The sequence below is a fragment of the Triticum urartu genome, chromosome 5 (assembly GCF_003073215.2).
Source record: "Triticum urartu cultivar G1812 chromosome 5, Tu2.1, whole genome shotgun sequence".
NCBI lineage: Eukaryota > Viridiplantae > Streptophyta > Magnoliopsida > Poales > Poaceae > Triticum > Triticum urartu.
The window spans coordinates 505,427,567-505,441,768 of record NC_053026.1 but is presented as its reverse complement, the minus strand read 5'-3'; the positions used below and the strand labels follow the sequence as shown (position 1 = coordinate 505,441,768).

The 14,202-nt window shown below is 42.2% G+C and overlaps 1 protein-coding gene across 2 annotated transcripts; it reads left to right on the top strand.

The window, feature by feature from the left end:
* The first annotated feature begins 651 nt into the window (after positions 1–651).
* On the top strand, positions 652–6,324 carry LOC125510175 (synaptotagmin-2-like). Of its 2 annotated transcripts, none has more exons than XM_048675274.1 (13): positions 652–856; positions 2,308–2,437; positions 2,681–2,779; positions 2,892–2,942; positions 3,031–3,154; positions 3,731–3,849; positions 3,940–4,041; positions 4,124–4,198; positions 4,568–4,644; positions 4,724–4,970; positions 5,065–5,418; positions 5,527–5,658; positions 5,897–6,324. In XM_048675274.1, exons 2-13 carry the CDS (start codon positions 2,327–2,329, stop codon positions 6,023–6,025), a joined length of 1,620 nt encoding a protein of 539 aa, XP_048531231.1. In that variant the 5' UTR covers positions 652–856; positions 2,308–2,326; the 3' UTR covers positions 6,026–6,324. The 2 variants fall into 2 exon arrangements, with proteins under 2 accessions (XP_048531231.1, XP_048531232.1); XM_048675275.1 differs by having other exon boundaries at positions 655–856; positions 2,318–2,437.
* The last annotated feature ends 7,878 nt before the right edge of the window (positions 6,325–14,202 follow it).

Genomic DNA, 14,202 nt, shown 5'->3' with positions numbered 1-14,202 from the left:
CCCGACCGAGATTGTCCCTCCAAACAAGTATAGGACCAGTCTAGGGTTTAGAACGACCGAGATTGAGGAATATAGAGGACGGACTTCCGGGATTTATAAGTGGGGGTTCGTTTATGTCACCCTTCATAATCTTACAGTTTAAAACAGACTTCACTCATTCAGCTATTGAATTTTCTTTTGAACACAGTAGAGACGCAAGCGGTCATTTATACGCGCATATGTTCATCCCTATGAACGCACACACGCACACCCGACCACTATGAGCACCTTTGAGACTAAGTCGACATATTATTTTGAAATTTTTACGAAGTCATCATAGGGATGGACTGGGGACACCACTATCGTCCTAACTATTTAACCACTTATTGGTTCACCTGTCACTGAACTTTTGACAGGAAAGCGGTCACTCTGCCATATGGCACTCCATGAATTAGCGATTCACGGAGGAGGCCGGCCGAGAGAACAAAAACGGCCTCACGGCACGGGGCGCACGCATCGCATCGCCTCGCCGCCGTGCGCGCGGAGCGGATGCGCCCGTGCCCTGGCCCGCACGCCAGCGGCACCGAGGCACCCTCGCAGCTTAATAACCGTCCTCAATCAGCGGTGGGCCCCGTCCGGCCCCCGCCGCTAATTAACTCCACCCGGGAGCCGGGATCGCGGCCGCGTGTGCCGCAACGTGCCGAGCGGCCCATGCACCAGACGTTTCCTCCCACCCACACACCCATTCGATCCCTCCGCTCCGCCCCTCGAAATCCCCTCCCCGCCGCGTTCCATGGCCGCGCGCCCCGCCTCCTCCGCCCACACACTCTGGTGACCGGCGCCGCACGGACCGCGACACCCGCCGCCGGCCTCTCTGGTTCGTCCCCTCTCCCCCTCCTAACCGTTTCGGGGCGCCCCACGCGCGCGCGGCCGCTGCCCGTCCCCGCCGATCCTTCGGTTTCCCGTCGCGTGCCCGGGTGCGGCGGCGGCCCGGTACGTCCGTGCCCCGCCGGGCCGGAGGTTTCGAATTCGCGTAGCGGGGGTTGTTCTCCGGGCCGGGGGTGTGGTGCCGGTGCCGCCGTCGGTGGGTTCGTGCAGGCTTCTCTGCGCCGGATGCTCGCCCAGATCCGCCTCCCGCGACGCATCCTGTGGCGCGGTCTCGTCGGGTGGTGTCGTTTGGACGCCTGATTCGTCGGGTTGGCAGCGCGTTTGTGCGTCGATCTGCTCTGTCTGATGCGTCTTCGTGTTTCATTTTTTGTTGCTGTCATGGTCAAATCGTGTTTATTCAGGACATGCATGTTCGTGAATCGATAAATGCGGCAACCTAGGTTGTTTCTCCAACTGGATGTAGTTGAATTCCTCTTAGCAATACGGATGTGTTGCTTGGGCACTACATACACCCTGTAATCTGCGCGCAGCTCTCCTTCAGATTGCTTTATTTGTTTTTTTAATAACTCGATTCTACCTAATAGTATAGTATTTTTTTATGAAGAAGAAATCGTCATACTGGGCAAGGCTGAGATGACCTCTATTGTTTGATAATTGCCCCATCACTTAGTTTTATTGGCACTTGCAATTTACAATCCATGATCTGATCCCAAAGAAGAAACCTGCCTTGAAGGCAAAGATTAAGTACCAACGTGACCCTTGAGCAAGGACAATCTCCAAAAGTGCCGCCACCCTTTTACTCCACCATGCAATTTGGTAGAGCCACCCTATATTATTCTGAAATCCGTGGGATCAACTCTGAAAGCTACAGCTATTCTCCTTGCGTCCCCAAGTACCTTTATCTTTGTATTTTCAGGACGATTGACATCAGCTATGCTAAGCTTTGTTTTATATCATTAACCTTCCTGTCGTTTTCACTCATTGAAAGAGCCTTTCGCTTAGTATTTTGCGATATGTGGTCTGAGGCATTTCTTCCATACCGTGGTGGAATCTGCACTGATGGGTTCCTCCATTTTTAATTTGAGAAACTGCTTTATGTTAACTTTCAGAATCGGTATAGATATGTTTGTAATTAAAATAACTACTAGTATAAAATCGGGGATTGTTTCATGCCATCTGTATAAATTTGACCAGGATAGAACAACAGCAATAAAGCCTTTTGTCCCAAGCAAGTTGGGGTAGGCTAGAGATAAAGCCCTACAGAAACCCATCTGAATAAACTTGAATAGGATATTTGCAGAAAATAACCGTGTTAAAAGCTGGTATTAGCTTTCTCTGGTTGTTCCTCAGCAATTTATAAATATAATTTTCACTGGTTTATTTTCCTTGGAGTATGTTTGGTTTTGCAATTTCTGATAGAAAGCTAGCATACATTTTAAGGTCTTAAAAGCAATCAGAGATGGGCGTAGTCAGCACGGTGCTTGGTCTCTTTGGATTTGGATTTGGATTCTCTTCTGGTATTGCTATTGGGTACTACTTCTTCATCTACTTCCAGCCAACGAATGTCAAGGTGGGCAGTTTCTTTCACTGAACCTCATTTTCTTTGTATAATCATCATTTTTTGTTGCTGTATATGAACATAGTTGTGCTAGCAATAACTGCTTTGCTAAAAAATGTCTAAACTATTTTGACTGATGTGATCCCGGGACACCTTAAGATTATACCTCTTTGTTCGGTTTATAACTGATATATAATGTTCCTGGTCAAACCCAGTACTACATGATGGTAACGCTCTTTCCTGATTACCTTTCAGGATGTCGAAGTTCGCCCACTTGTGGAATATGACTCAAATTCTTTGGATGGAATCCTTCCTGAAATTCCTATGTGGGTCAAGAATCCCGACTATGATAGAGTATGCTTCCCAAATTTTTAAGCTTGCAACTAATTGATTAATAAACTCATGTATTTAAATTGTAGCAGTTCACAGTTCTTTATATCCTCATTTCCTTGCTGTTTGTTGTTAGATTGATTGGCTCAACAGGTTTCTGGAATTGATGTGGCCCAATCTTAATAAGGTACTTGATGTTGTAGATTACTCTGAGTGTAAGATGTTTATCTCTGATTGGCATTAAAGCTTATGTGCTATATGGTTTTGTCCTTTAGGCTATCTGCAGAATGGCGCAGGATATTGCAAAGCCAATTATTGCTGAGAACTGTGAGAAGTACAAGATAGATTCGGTTGAGTTCGAAACACTTACTCTGGGTACCTTACCACCCACCTTTCAAGGTCAGTAGTATTTCTTAGGCATAAGGCGCCAGGCCCTTTTTTTTACTCGCACCAGCTCCTGCTTTAGGGCAAAAACAAGGTTTGCTTCGTAGATTTGTGTTCTTATTCCCCTTTAACACAAATGGATAATGCAGCTATATTTTAAATGGTTTCAGACTTCCTTCTGAACTAGAATATTAGTATGGTTTTTTTTGCATGAATTTGTGAACAGATGCACGCTCTTTATATGGCGATTGTCGTGTAAAGTATCTGAAGTGCAGTTGTATTCATACGGTCATGTGCAATGAAGCTGCCATCCTTTGATAAAGCAGTTATTTGGGAACCTACTATAGCTTCAGATATGCAATATGTAGAGATTGCTACCACTCCAGTTAATCTGCTATATGTTGTGTATACCATAGTACATTGCAATTACACTTGAAAAAAGCAGTCGCCCTTCGATTTTCTTCGTAGAATTAACGATATTGTGATTTTCTACTTGTGATTATGATGTGCTCTGAACACAACAAGTGCTGGTGTTACATTATATTGATCATATGTGATGCTAAATGTTTTACATTTGATGCCTTACCCCAGGAATGAAAGTCTATGTCACCGATGAGAAAGAGTTGATAATGGAACCATCTCTAAAGTGGGCTGCAAATCCCAATATTACTGTTGTTGCAAAGGCCTACGGGTTGAAAGCAACCGTCCAAGTATGAACTCCTGTCTTCTTATGAAAAGTATGTTTTGTGGTTTGTAGAAGTTAACTTAGTGAATTACTTCTTGTTGTATTGTTCTTTCAGATTGTGGATCTGCAAGTCTTTGCATCACCTCGTATTACTCTGAAGCCGTTGGTGCCTACATTTCCTTGCTTCGCTAATATTAGTGTCTCTCTCATGGAGAAGGTCTGGCAACTAGTTGGTTGTATTCTTACTACCCTGCTGATCACTTGTTTTAGCTTTTTACTAGTTACAATTTGTTTTGCAGCCACATGTTGATTTTGGGCTCAAACTATTCGGAGCAGATTTAATGGCTATTCCTGTTCTTTACAAATTCGTTCAGGTATTCCCGACTACTGTTCTGAATCTTCTCATGTTTAACCTTCTTCATTCTTGTCATATACTTGATTTAGGTGTTTATTCTAAAATGAATTACTTCATCTCTATCTCTGTAACGTTGACATCAAATTTGTTGTATGTATGCCACTGTTGCTTGTAGTAGTCTATATGATGCTCATGCAACATGACACCACGTTGTCGTGTACCTAAATCTTGTTTTTCTGCCTTGGTAGTGTGATGTCAATAGTGTATATTTGTTGTTTTTGCTCACTGCAGTCATGCTGCATCTCTCAAACCTGAGATGTGGTGTCTAGCTTCACCCTATCAATAAAAATATTTCGTTATTCAACTAATCTGTTTTGTGCATTTGCAGGACACCATCAAGAAGCAAGTTGCGAACATGTATCTGTGGCCAAAGACACTAGAAGTCCCTATAATGGATGCCTCAAAGTATAGTTTTGATCACTCTGTGGTTGCTTGTGTACTGCTTTTAAAATATATGTTGCTAATGTCTTCTGCATATTGACAGAGCATCAAAGAAGCCTGTTGGAATTCTACTTCTGAAGGTTGTAAGAGCTCAAAATCTGAAAAAGAAGGATCTGCTGGGTAAATCAGATCCATATGCGAAACTTAAGATGACAGATGACAAGCTTCCATCCAAGAAAACATCAGTAAAACGCAGCAATCTCAATCCTGAGTGGAATGAAGAATTCAAATTTGTCGTGACAGATCCAGAAAACCAGTCGCTGGAAATTAATGTCTTTGACTGGGAACAGGCATGGCTTCCTTTGTTCATGAAGTCTGAAGTAGTTCCTTTTCGTATTCGTTACCAAATAATATGCAGCTAAGCTATTTCATTGATATTTTTAGGTTGGTAAACATGAAAAGATGGGCATGAACAGGATTCTGTTGAAAGAACTTCCCCCAGAGGAGACTAAAGTGCTGACTCTTAACTTACTGAAGACCATGGATCCAAATGATATACAAAATGAGAAGTCTCGTGGTCAGATTATTTTGGAGGCGACATATAAGCCTTTCAAGGAAGAAGATATGGAGAAAGAAAGCGTGGATGGTGTTGATGAAGTGCAGAAAGCTCCAGACAACACTCCAGCTGGTGGTGGGCTGCTTTTTGTTGTTGTTCACGAAGCTCAAGATCTTGAAGGGAAGCATCACACAAACCCATACGCAAAGATAATCTTTAAAGGAGAAGAGAAGAAAACAAAGGTATTTGTAACTATAGTATATGTATTAGACGCTTACACATAGCTATTTAGAAAGGTTATGATGTGTTCTCATGCATTATGGCACTTGAATTTCCCTCCTCTGTACTAGGTGATCAAGAAGAACAGGGATCCACGATGGGAGGATGAATTTGAGTTTGTTTGTGAGGAACCACCTACAAATGATAAGTTGCATGTTGAAGTCCTAAGTAAAGCTGGAAAAAAAGGAATATTGCATGGGAAGGTACGATACTGTATGAGAAATTTTTGGCCCTTAATTGGTGTGGTAATTCACTACAAGCATTTTGGTTGCTCCACAACTTGATTAGGAGAAATATTCATAATGGAGAGCCTCAAAATTGCAGTTCAGTTTCTTTTGATCTTGAGGGCTTGATTAACTCTTTATGACATGTCTTGATACAATGCATGGATTGTCTGAAATTGTTCAAGCTTTTGATGCTTACTATGTTATGTTGGTACAGGAAGCCTTGGGCTACATTGATATAGCCCTGGCAGACGTTATCAGCAACAAGCGGATTAACGAGAAGTTCCATCTCATTGACTCGAAAAATGGGCAGATTCAAATCGAGTTGCAGTGGAGAACTTCATAGAAGCTCTGAGCAAGGTGCCAAAATGCGCTGGCATCACAAGGTACAGGAGGGTTCATGCCATGAAGCAGCTTGCAAATACCTGTAATGGATTCCATGTAGATATTGCTTCGTCTCTAGAACATCTACTTGATCTTTGTCGAGATTTTCTGTCAATTATTCGAATTTTTCTTCAGAACAACGCAGGCTTGTTATCGACAACAGAAACAGAATCACGACTTCTTTGTGGTGACAGGGTTTTCTCGCCCTTACAGATATGCTTATGGTTTGAACAGATTAAAAGTTTTATTTGTTCTATTTTATGTTACATTGCACAAAACACCAGGGTTTGACATCTAAGTGCACAGCAAGTGGTACAAAGCGCAGCACATGCACGTTTGGAATATCTGGTGTTCGATGCAGATTTGCTAACGCTGTTTTTCTGTGCAATTTGTGTAAATTTAGGTGGCGCGAACTGAGGGATTTAATACTAATCTGAGGATGGATTACATCTGCCCAAATTCTCAGATTGCTCCTCCACTTCTAAAGGTTGAATTCTAGGCCGTTTGTCAGCAAGTTCAGATTACATCTGGTGTTTGATAGGGTTAAAGGTTTTTCCAACATGCCCACATGCTGCCACAGAGTTCTCATCAGTAGTTTCCCAAGCAGGTTTTGAACAGTAGTTTCTCCATCAAGTCCAGATTGAATTCTAGGCCGTTTGTCAGAATGTCCAGATTGGATTCTAGGCCGTTTGTTAGTGGAAGGGGCATTTCTGTCATGTTGCACATTAACAGGTGCTCTTTTCTTTAGGAGGATTTCTCACACTTGATCAATTTCCAAGCGTAAGTTGTTAAGGACGGTCAAATTGAGCATCTTCCCAGCCCTCTCACGCCATCAAACTTTCTAGCCGCCTGATTTAGCGTCCTAATTTTCCTGTCCGTCCAATTTTTTTTGGAGACATTCTGTCCGTGTGATGGCTTCCTCATCCTGTGATTAACAGTCAACACTTTATACAATGCAAAATGCTTATGGAGTTGCCTGATAAAATAAATTGAGTTTTTGTCTCGTGTAACAGGAATGCATAATTAAGCGTCTCCTGTCTACAAATAAGCATCGGTGCTTAAGAAAAAACCGCTTTATTTTTAACCACCTTGCGTTGTATAAGCCTATGTTCTTTTTTCTTTAGTCACATCATCCTTTATTAATTTGCAAAGGTTCATAGGAATACAAATAATCTCGGGCAAATATAAGAGTGGATGCCGCTTTGGCGAGGTTGTAATCTTGGGCAACCGATGCAATATTAGCCACCATTTCTAAGCAGTCTGATGCAATGCACAACGAGTCAAGGTGAAGATCAGTAGCCAACGCCAGAGCCTCCTTGCACGCTTGGGCTTCAAGTGTCGCTGGGTCGACAAGTCCTTCGAAGACGAAGGCCGAGGGGCCAGTATATTTACCATCTTTATCCTTGCAAATAATAGCTTTTTCTGTCACACCTTATACAAGCCTAAGTGGGCCAAGTGTCTGGAGGGAGGCTATTACCAAGTTTTTTTGGAGCGTTCTGGCTAATTGGGCCATATGCAACCACGACAAGCCCGCCTAGCATCGTCCGGGGTAAGTGCGCCGAGGGTTTTCATTTGTTTGTCTTCTTTGGTTCTTTTTGTTTTTATTCTACATTTTTTGTATATGTTAAGAACATTTTTAATACAAGTTTAACATTTTCTCAACATAAATTTAACATTTTTGAATATATGGTCAACATTTTATCTATGCAAAATGTAACATTTTTAAATGCTTAATTAATATTTTTCAAATACAAGATTAACATATTTGTAATATATGGTCAGCATTGTTTCAATACACATCTAAAAAAATTCAAATGCTTCGTCAATATTTTTTCTGTACACATTTAAATTTATACAAATGCTTGAATAATATTTTTCAAATGCAACATTAATTTTTAATAAATGTTCAACATTTTTCCATGCACATTTAACAATTTTAAAATTCTTGTTCAAATATTTTCCAAATGCTTGATTAACATTTTTATATACATGATCAATTTTTTATCATTTTTTAATAAATGGTCAACATGTTTTTATACACATTTAACATTTTCCAAATGCTTGGTTAATATTTTTGAAATACTTTTCAACATTTTTTTCGTATGCTTGATTAGTTTTTGATATACATGATAAAAAAATTCATTATTTTTCATACATGGTCAACAATTTTTCTATTCAGATTTAACATTTTTATAATATTCAATACATTTTCAAATGCTTGATTAATTTTTTAAAATACATGATAAATTATTTTCATACACATTTGTTTCTTGTATACATTGTTTCTATATATATTAAACATTTTTATACACATTTAGCATTTTTCAAATGCTTGGTCAACATTTTCAAATGTTTTGTTATAGTGTTTTTGTAATATATATATATATAGAATATTTTAAAATACAAAGTAAAGTAAAAATAATAATACAAAAACTAAAACAGAAAATATAAAAAGAAAAGAAAAAACACGGCTGTGGCATCCCACGTGTCTGGGCCTGCCCATATTGCTCTCGCTTCAACAAGGAGGCTTCCATAGGTTTCGCTTAATGCGAGACATGAGGCGCCCTAAGCACGTTTTTTTTTGCAGGCCGCCCTAAGCACGTGCCATCGGGAAAAAACCGACCGTATGGGGTTAGAAGGCGAAAATTGTGCTTGGCTCCCGAGCTCCACGGAGCACAATTTTGAAAAAAAAATTAAAATTTTGTTTTTTAGGTTTTAAAAGTTATTAAAAATACATACATACCTATGAATGTATAATACTTGCCTGTAAAGTTTCATGATGAAATACATTATCATGCCAGCTACACAAAGAAAATTCATGTGTTTTTAGCACATGTACCTATAGAAGTATATGATTTGTTTTACAACTCACATCAAACTTATTTCATAATGAAACTAGGAATGTGTCAGTGCGTTGTCATGTGAGCCGATTTTTTTAGTGCACGAGATAGGCCAGAATCACCAAATATTAGAATTTTGATTTTGGTGCATTTATGATAGCCTTGGTAATGCATGGTAAGTAAATTAATATGATTGAGCAGCGTAAGTGAAGGTGAAGTCAAATATGGCGTGGAATTAAGCGGCGTAATTCCACATTATTGCAAACAAAGTTAATTAAGATGGAGTTCATGTAGTGCTACAAAAGGTAAGAAAATTAATGTGATTGAACGGTGTATTGTGAAGGTGTCGTCAAATATGACACGGTGGGAAAAAAACCGACTGGATGAAATAGATCGGTGGAGTGACGTGGTGAGATAATACAGCCGGTTGATGAAGAGTCCTGACAGGAAAAGGAGCACTAATTATTTTTTTAAGCAGTATAGAGACACATCTAATATCCCAAGTACCTACGTATTTATTTTTAGTTTTTTTAACTTTAAAAGCTGTTTTTTTTTCAATTTCAAGTACCTACGTATTTATTTTTAGTTTTTTTAACTTTAAAAGCTGTTTTTTTTCAATTTCCGGCACCATGAAAAATTGGCTCTCATAAAGTCCATGCGACGATGCTAGTTCCGGGGCCACCGCTTTCGCTGTCGCGCACTCACCGCACCTAGTTGATTTGGCTTCTTCCTTACTTAGGCATCTCCAAAGCTGACTCTTAAGCCGGGCACTGTATTCGTTCGTAGTCCGTTGAGGACCATTCTACGGTAACTGATACAGGAGCCGACCATCCAAATTCCTAAATGTCTGTCCACGCCAATTTGAAATTCAAATGCATCCAATCACATAGCATCGGGTCACAATCAAAAATAGGCAAATATGCATAATTTTTACATCCCCGATCACAAGACAATATCAGTCTGGTAGTCCATGCAAAAAATTGTGCTGCCGGATAGGCAATCCAAGCGTGATCGCTCACTCTGCCGCCCTGTCTCGACCACTGCCTTCTCACTCGCCTCCTCCTTCTTCGCCTCCAGTTAATTCTTCAGCCCCTTCAACCTCTTGAAATGGACGACTTGAATGATGATCCTTGCATCGTCATCCAACTCATCCATCTTCAAGGTCAACATCTTTGCCTCCTCTAAAATGGTTGTGATATGAATGTTCTTCTCTTCGAGCACGACCTTCTTCTCAATCACTGCCATCAACATGTTAAATATCTCGCCATACATGCCACCTTCATATCGGAGAGCTGGACATATGCCTCCCCTTCTTCGCTAAGATGTCCTCGAACCTCTTCGTCATCCTGGCCGCCGCCCCTTCTCGCTTCGACTTTTCCTCCTCCCACTTCTTTCTATGGAACCCTCTACTATCCTTCCTCGGTGGCTCTTTTGTCGGGTCGGTTGGATCACCCATTTCTTCCTCGGTGCCGATGCTGGCGGTCTTGACGGAGTTGGCAATGAATAAATTCCATTTGGTTTGCCCATTCAACTTCAACCAAAAATGCATGAGGACAAAGGTCTTCTTCTCCAACTTCAACAAGAAATTGCATGCACGGGGAGGCTACAAGTATAAAACACTGTCCATAGTTTGCATATCCGATTCGACCAAATTACCAAAACAAAGAGCATCCGACCAACATGTTGCATATCCATCCAAAATGACCACCAACTGACCAAAACATAGAGCATATCCGACCAGATAACCAACACACTTGCTCAGAGATTTGGCAGCACTTGGCCACTGTCCGATGAGTTGCTTCAAGTGGTCGCAATACTTGGACACAAACTCTTGAATGATGTACCATTGGTGGTTGAGATACTTTACCGAACGGTTTTTTTTTTGATAGAAAGACTGTAAGGGAACCCCATACAGTATAATTGGTGCAACAAACCCAAATTGCAAGTACCATGCCTTGAACCTGGGTGGGTGGGAAGACATCAGCCCCTTCCCACCACTAGGCTATGCCTTAGTCTGCTACTTTACCAAACGGTTGCGGATGAGCTCGTTGGCATAGGGCTTGAAATGCTTGTGCTCATGGAACGAAGCGTTAATGTTGGCCCAAGATATTGAACCCTTTTGCTCCGTGCCAAGGATCAGATTGATGCTAGTTGCCAACCACACATCGCACAACAACTCGTCCTCCCTCATATTGAAGTTTTCTCCTCTACCCCTTTCCTTTGGATCGGCTACAAGTTCATGTGGACCAAGGGTCGTCGTCGTCCTCCTCCTCCCGCTCCTACTGCATGGCCCAATCCGGCTGTGTGTCGGCTGTGCTTACGTGCCTAGCTGCGTGCCCTGATGGGTGTACATGCCGGACTGGGTGTACGTGCCCGTCTAGGTTTATGTGCCGGACTGGGTGTACGTGCTCGATTACGTGGACTCCGAGTCATCCACCTTCCCGTCCTCATAGCAGCCTCCGCCTCCACCTCCTTTATGGTTCATCTCAAACAACTTCCTGTCCCCGATGTCGTACGCTGGCTCGCCCGCTTGAGGCATACCGGGGAACAACGTGTGGGCACTGAGTTTCTCCATGCCTGACGTCCACGACTGGACAAGTTGTGGCGATGTAGACTCCAGGAAAAGCGGCACCGCGTTGACATCGACAGAAAATCTCGTGCTGCTGGGCGGTGTAGAAGTAGGGAGCCTTGTATTGCTCTGGCTAGGGCGGCGTCTGCACGGACGGCGGTAGTGCCTTGCATCCCTGGCCCTGCCTTGCACCACGACCGCCCCCCTGCATGGCCACCACCTCTGTCGGCCTTCTGCTTCTTGAACGCCGCCACCTTTGCCTTCTGTCTGAGCCGGCACCTTGCCGTGCCACATGCATAGTTGATTTTACGGGCGGTCGCTTTGTCGGATCCTGCACCACTGACTCTGACAGCTTTTCGTAAGGCCCCCCATGGATCGACGTCCACAAAAAGGGCAGGAATTGGGGTGAAGAGTAGCGGAATGTAAGAGAGGGTTAAGAAAGAGTGATTTTGCCATGGAAATAGTGCAGCCAACTCTAAATGCATGTGCTTCAGCTCAATTTTGGATGGGCCGAGGGTGTCAGAATCCTACATGACTGGTGTTCGGACTCCCGCAAAGCCCATGGTTTGGTTCCAGTTTGCAAGAAAACAGAAGTCTGAACTAGTCCGCGGACGGATGTGGGACTCTGTTGGATGGCTTGCGTGGTCCTGACCTTGCGGTTCAGATGGATGCAGGCGATTTAAGGGTCTGTGTTGGAGATGCCCTTAGTCTTCTCAAAGCCATGCATGCTGTTTCCCGCTATTCGCTCTGCAGCTTCCATTTCTCAAGATGATGGAGATTATTATATCCTTTTTCATATTTTCTTGTTGGTACATAATTGAATAAATTATCCATGCCCTGTTCTCCTAGTTACAAAACAGGCTCTTCCTAGTACTTAAAAGATCACAACTCAATTACTTGGCTTTAGACTTCCCATGTGAATTCATCTTCACTAATTCTGTCGTTTGGTTCACGTCTCAACCTTCTACTGTCCCGGATTCCCCATAGTGACATGATTCACATGCCCTTGGTTGAGATGATCCAGATGCATTCTTATAGGGTTTCCATTCATTCTCTCCATCTCCATGCGATCCATGGAAAAATGTCCTGGCCTCCTACACTGGTAGCAGAGTAATTTGTTTGTGTTATGTGGACCTTTATCATTGCTATTGTGATGATCATTGTGGTTATGATGGCCATGGCTATAATTTCCATATTTTGTAGGACCATTATATCTCGTAGAAGAAGTACATTGTTTTTGTTGAGCTCCACTGTTTAGTTTGTAATAGCTTGCCTTCCTCTTGTGATTCTCCATCGAGTAATGTTTGTCTTCAAAATTTATAACTTTGTCTATCATCTCTTGATAGTTGTCAAACTTAACCACAATCAGTTGCATACCTATCTCATCATTCAATATTTTAAGAAACTTCACTTGTCTTGTATCTTCATCATGTACATCATGTAGTGCATAGCGATCCAACTTGTTAAACTCCTCCATACATATGCAAGCACTATGCACTATCCTTGGCGTAAACTGAGAAACTCCTTCCCTAAGCTCACGGCTCTAGCATACACACGTGCAGTGTGAAAAGCTTCCTGGAACTGATCCCAAGTGATATTGTCAATAGGATAAGTGACTTGATAATTCTCCCACCATGTCGTTGTTGATCCTTTAGCAAATGTGAAGCATCAGTGCATCCAACTGTATCAATATTCTTAATTACCGAGTGGAGCCATTCATCGGCTATGATGGGCTCAAAGGTGCTAGAAAACTTTGCTTGGTTCAGCCCGAGCAAACGAGTGAGCACGACCATCAATGAACAATTATTGTAGTGATAGTTATTGTTGGTCTTGTTGGCCATAGTCGGAGCCAAGAGCTGAATGATCTGTGTTTGAGCCTGTAGCAGCTGTTCCATTCATGTTGTTGCGACGACAGTGTAGTGTCTTCTACGACATTGCTTCATGATGCAAGTGTTTTTGTGTATCCGGCAAGTGTTAGTCTGGCATGCCGCATACTTGTTCTCAATTTTGTTGCAACCAAATGGGATTTCGATGTATAGGAAAATGATCAAAATTACCCAGTTGATCCATGCACAACATCAACCCGGGCGTCAATGTTGCAAGCCATACGGGGGTTGCTGCAATGCCAGCGGCATGATGTTGTAAGCCAGAAATATGCTGATGTTGTAAGCCAGCTGTTGTTGTTGTTGTTGTTGTTGTTGTTGTTGTTGTTTCTCTATTGCAGAGCCAGGCACACATTTCATGTTGCAAGGCTGCTTGCCTGCTGCGCGCCAACAAGCCGAACATGCGATGTTGCAGGGCCGGTCACCATTATTTGTTTTTTCAGCAAAGTCGGGCACGCGACCCTGCAAAGATTGTTGCCGCTGTCGCAAATAACTACTCCGTCCGTCCCACAATAAGACGTTCTTTTACAAAAAAAGTCTTATATTATGGGACGGAGGGAATAATTCCTAAAGAAATATGGTCTTTTGGTCTATTTGTTGCTACGATTGTTCACCTAAAAAGAAGTTGTTTTATTGTAGCGATTCGGTTGCGACATTCCTCCATGTTTTCTTCAAAAGATCGAATTGATTTTTAATGTTTGTGTAGGTATGCGTTTCCCCCTTTTTTTAATTGCAAAGAGCGGTAGATTTTATTGGAGGCCAAGCTACAAAACAGAACTATATTTTTTTACCTATTGCCACATCTTATAAACGATACTACCACGGAGCAACATGTGGGCGTATGTCC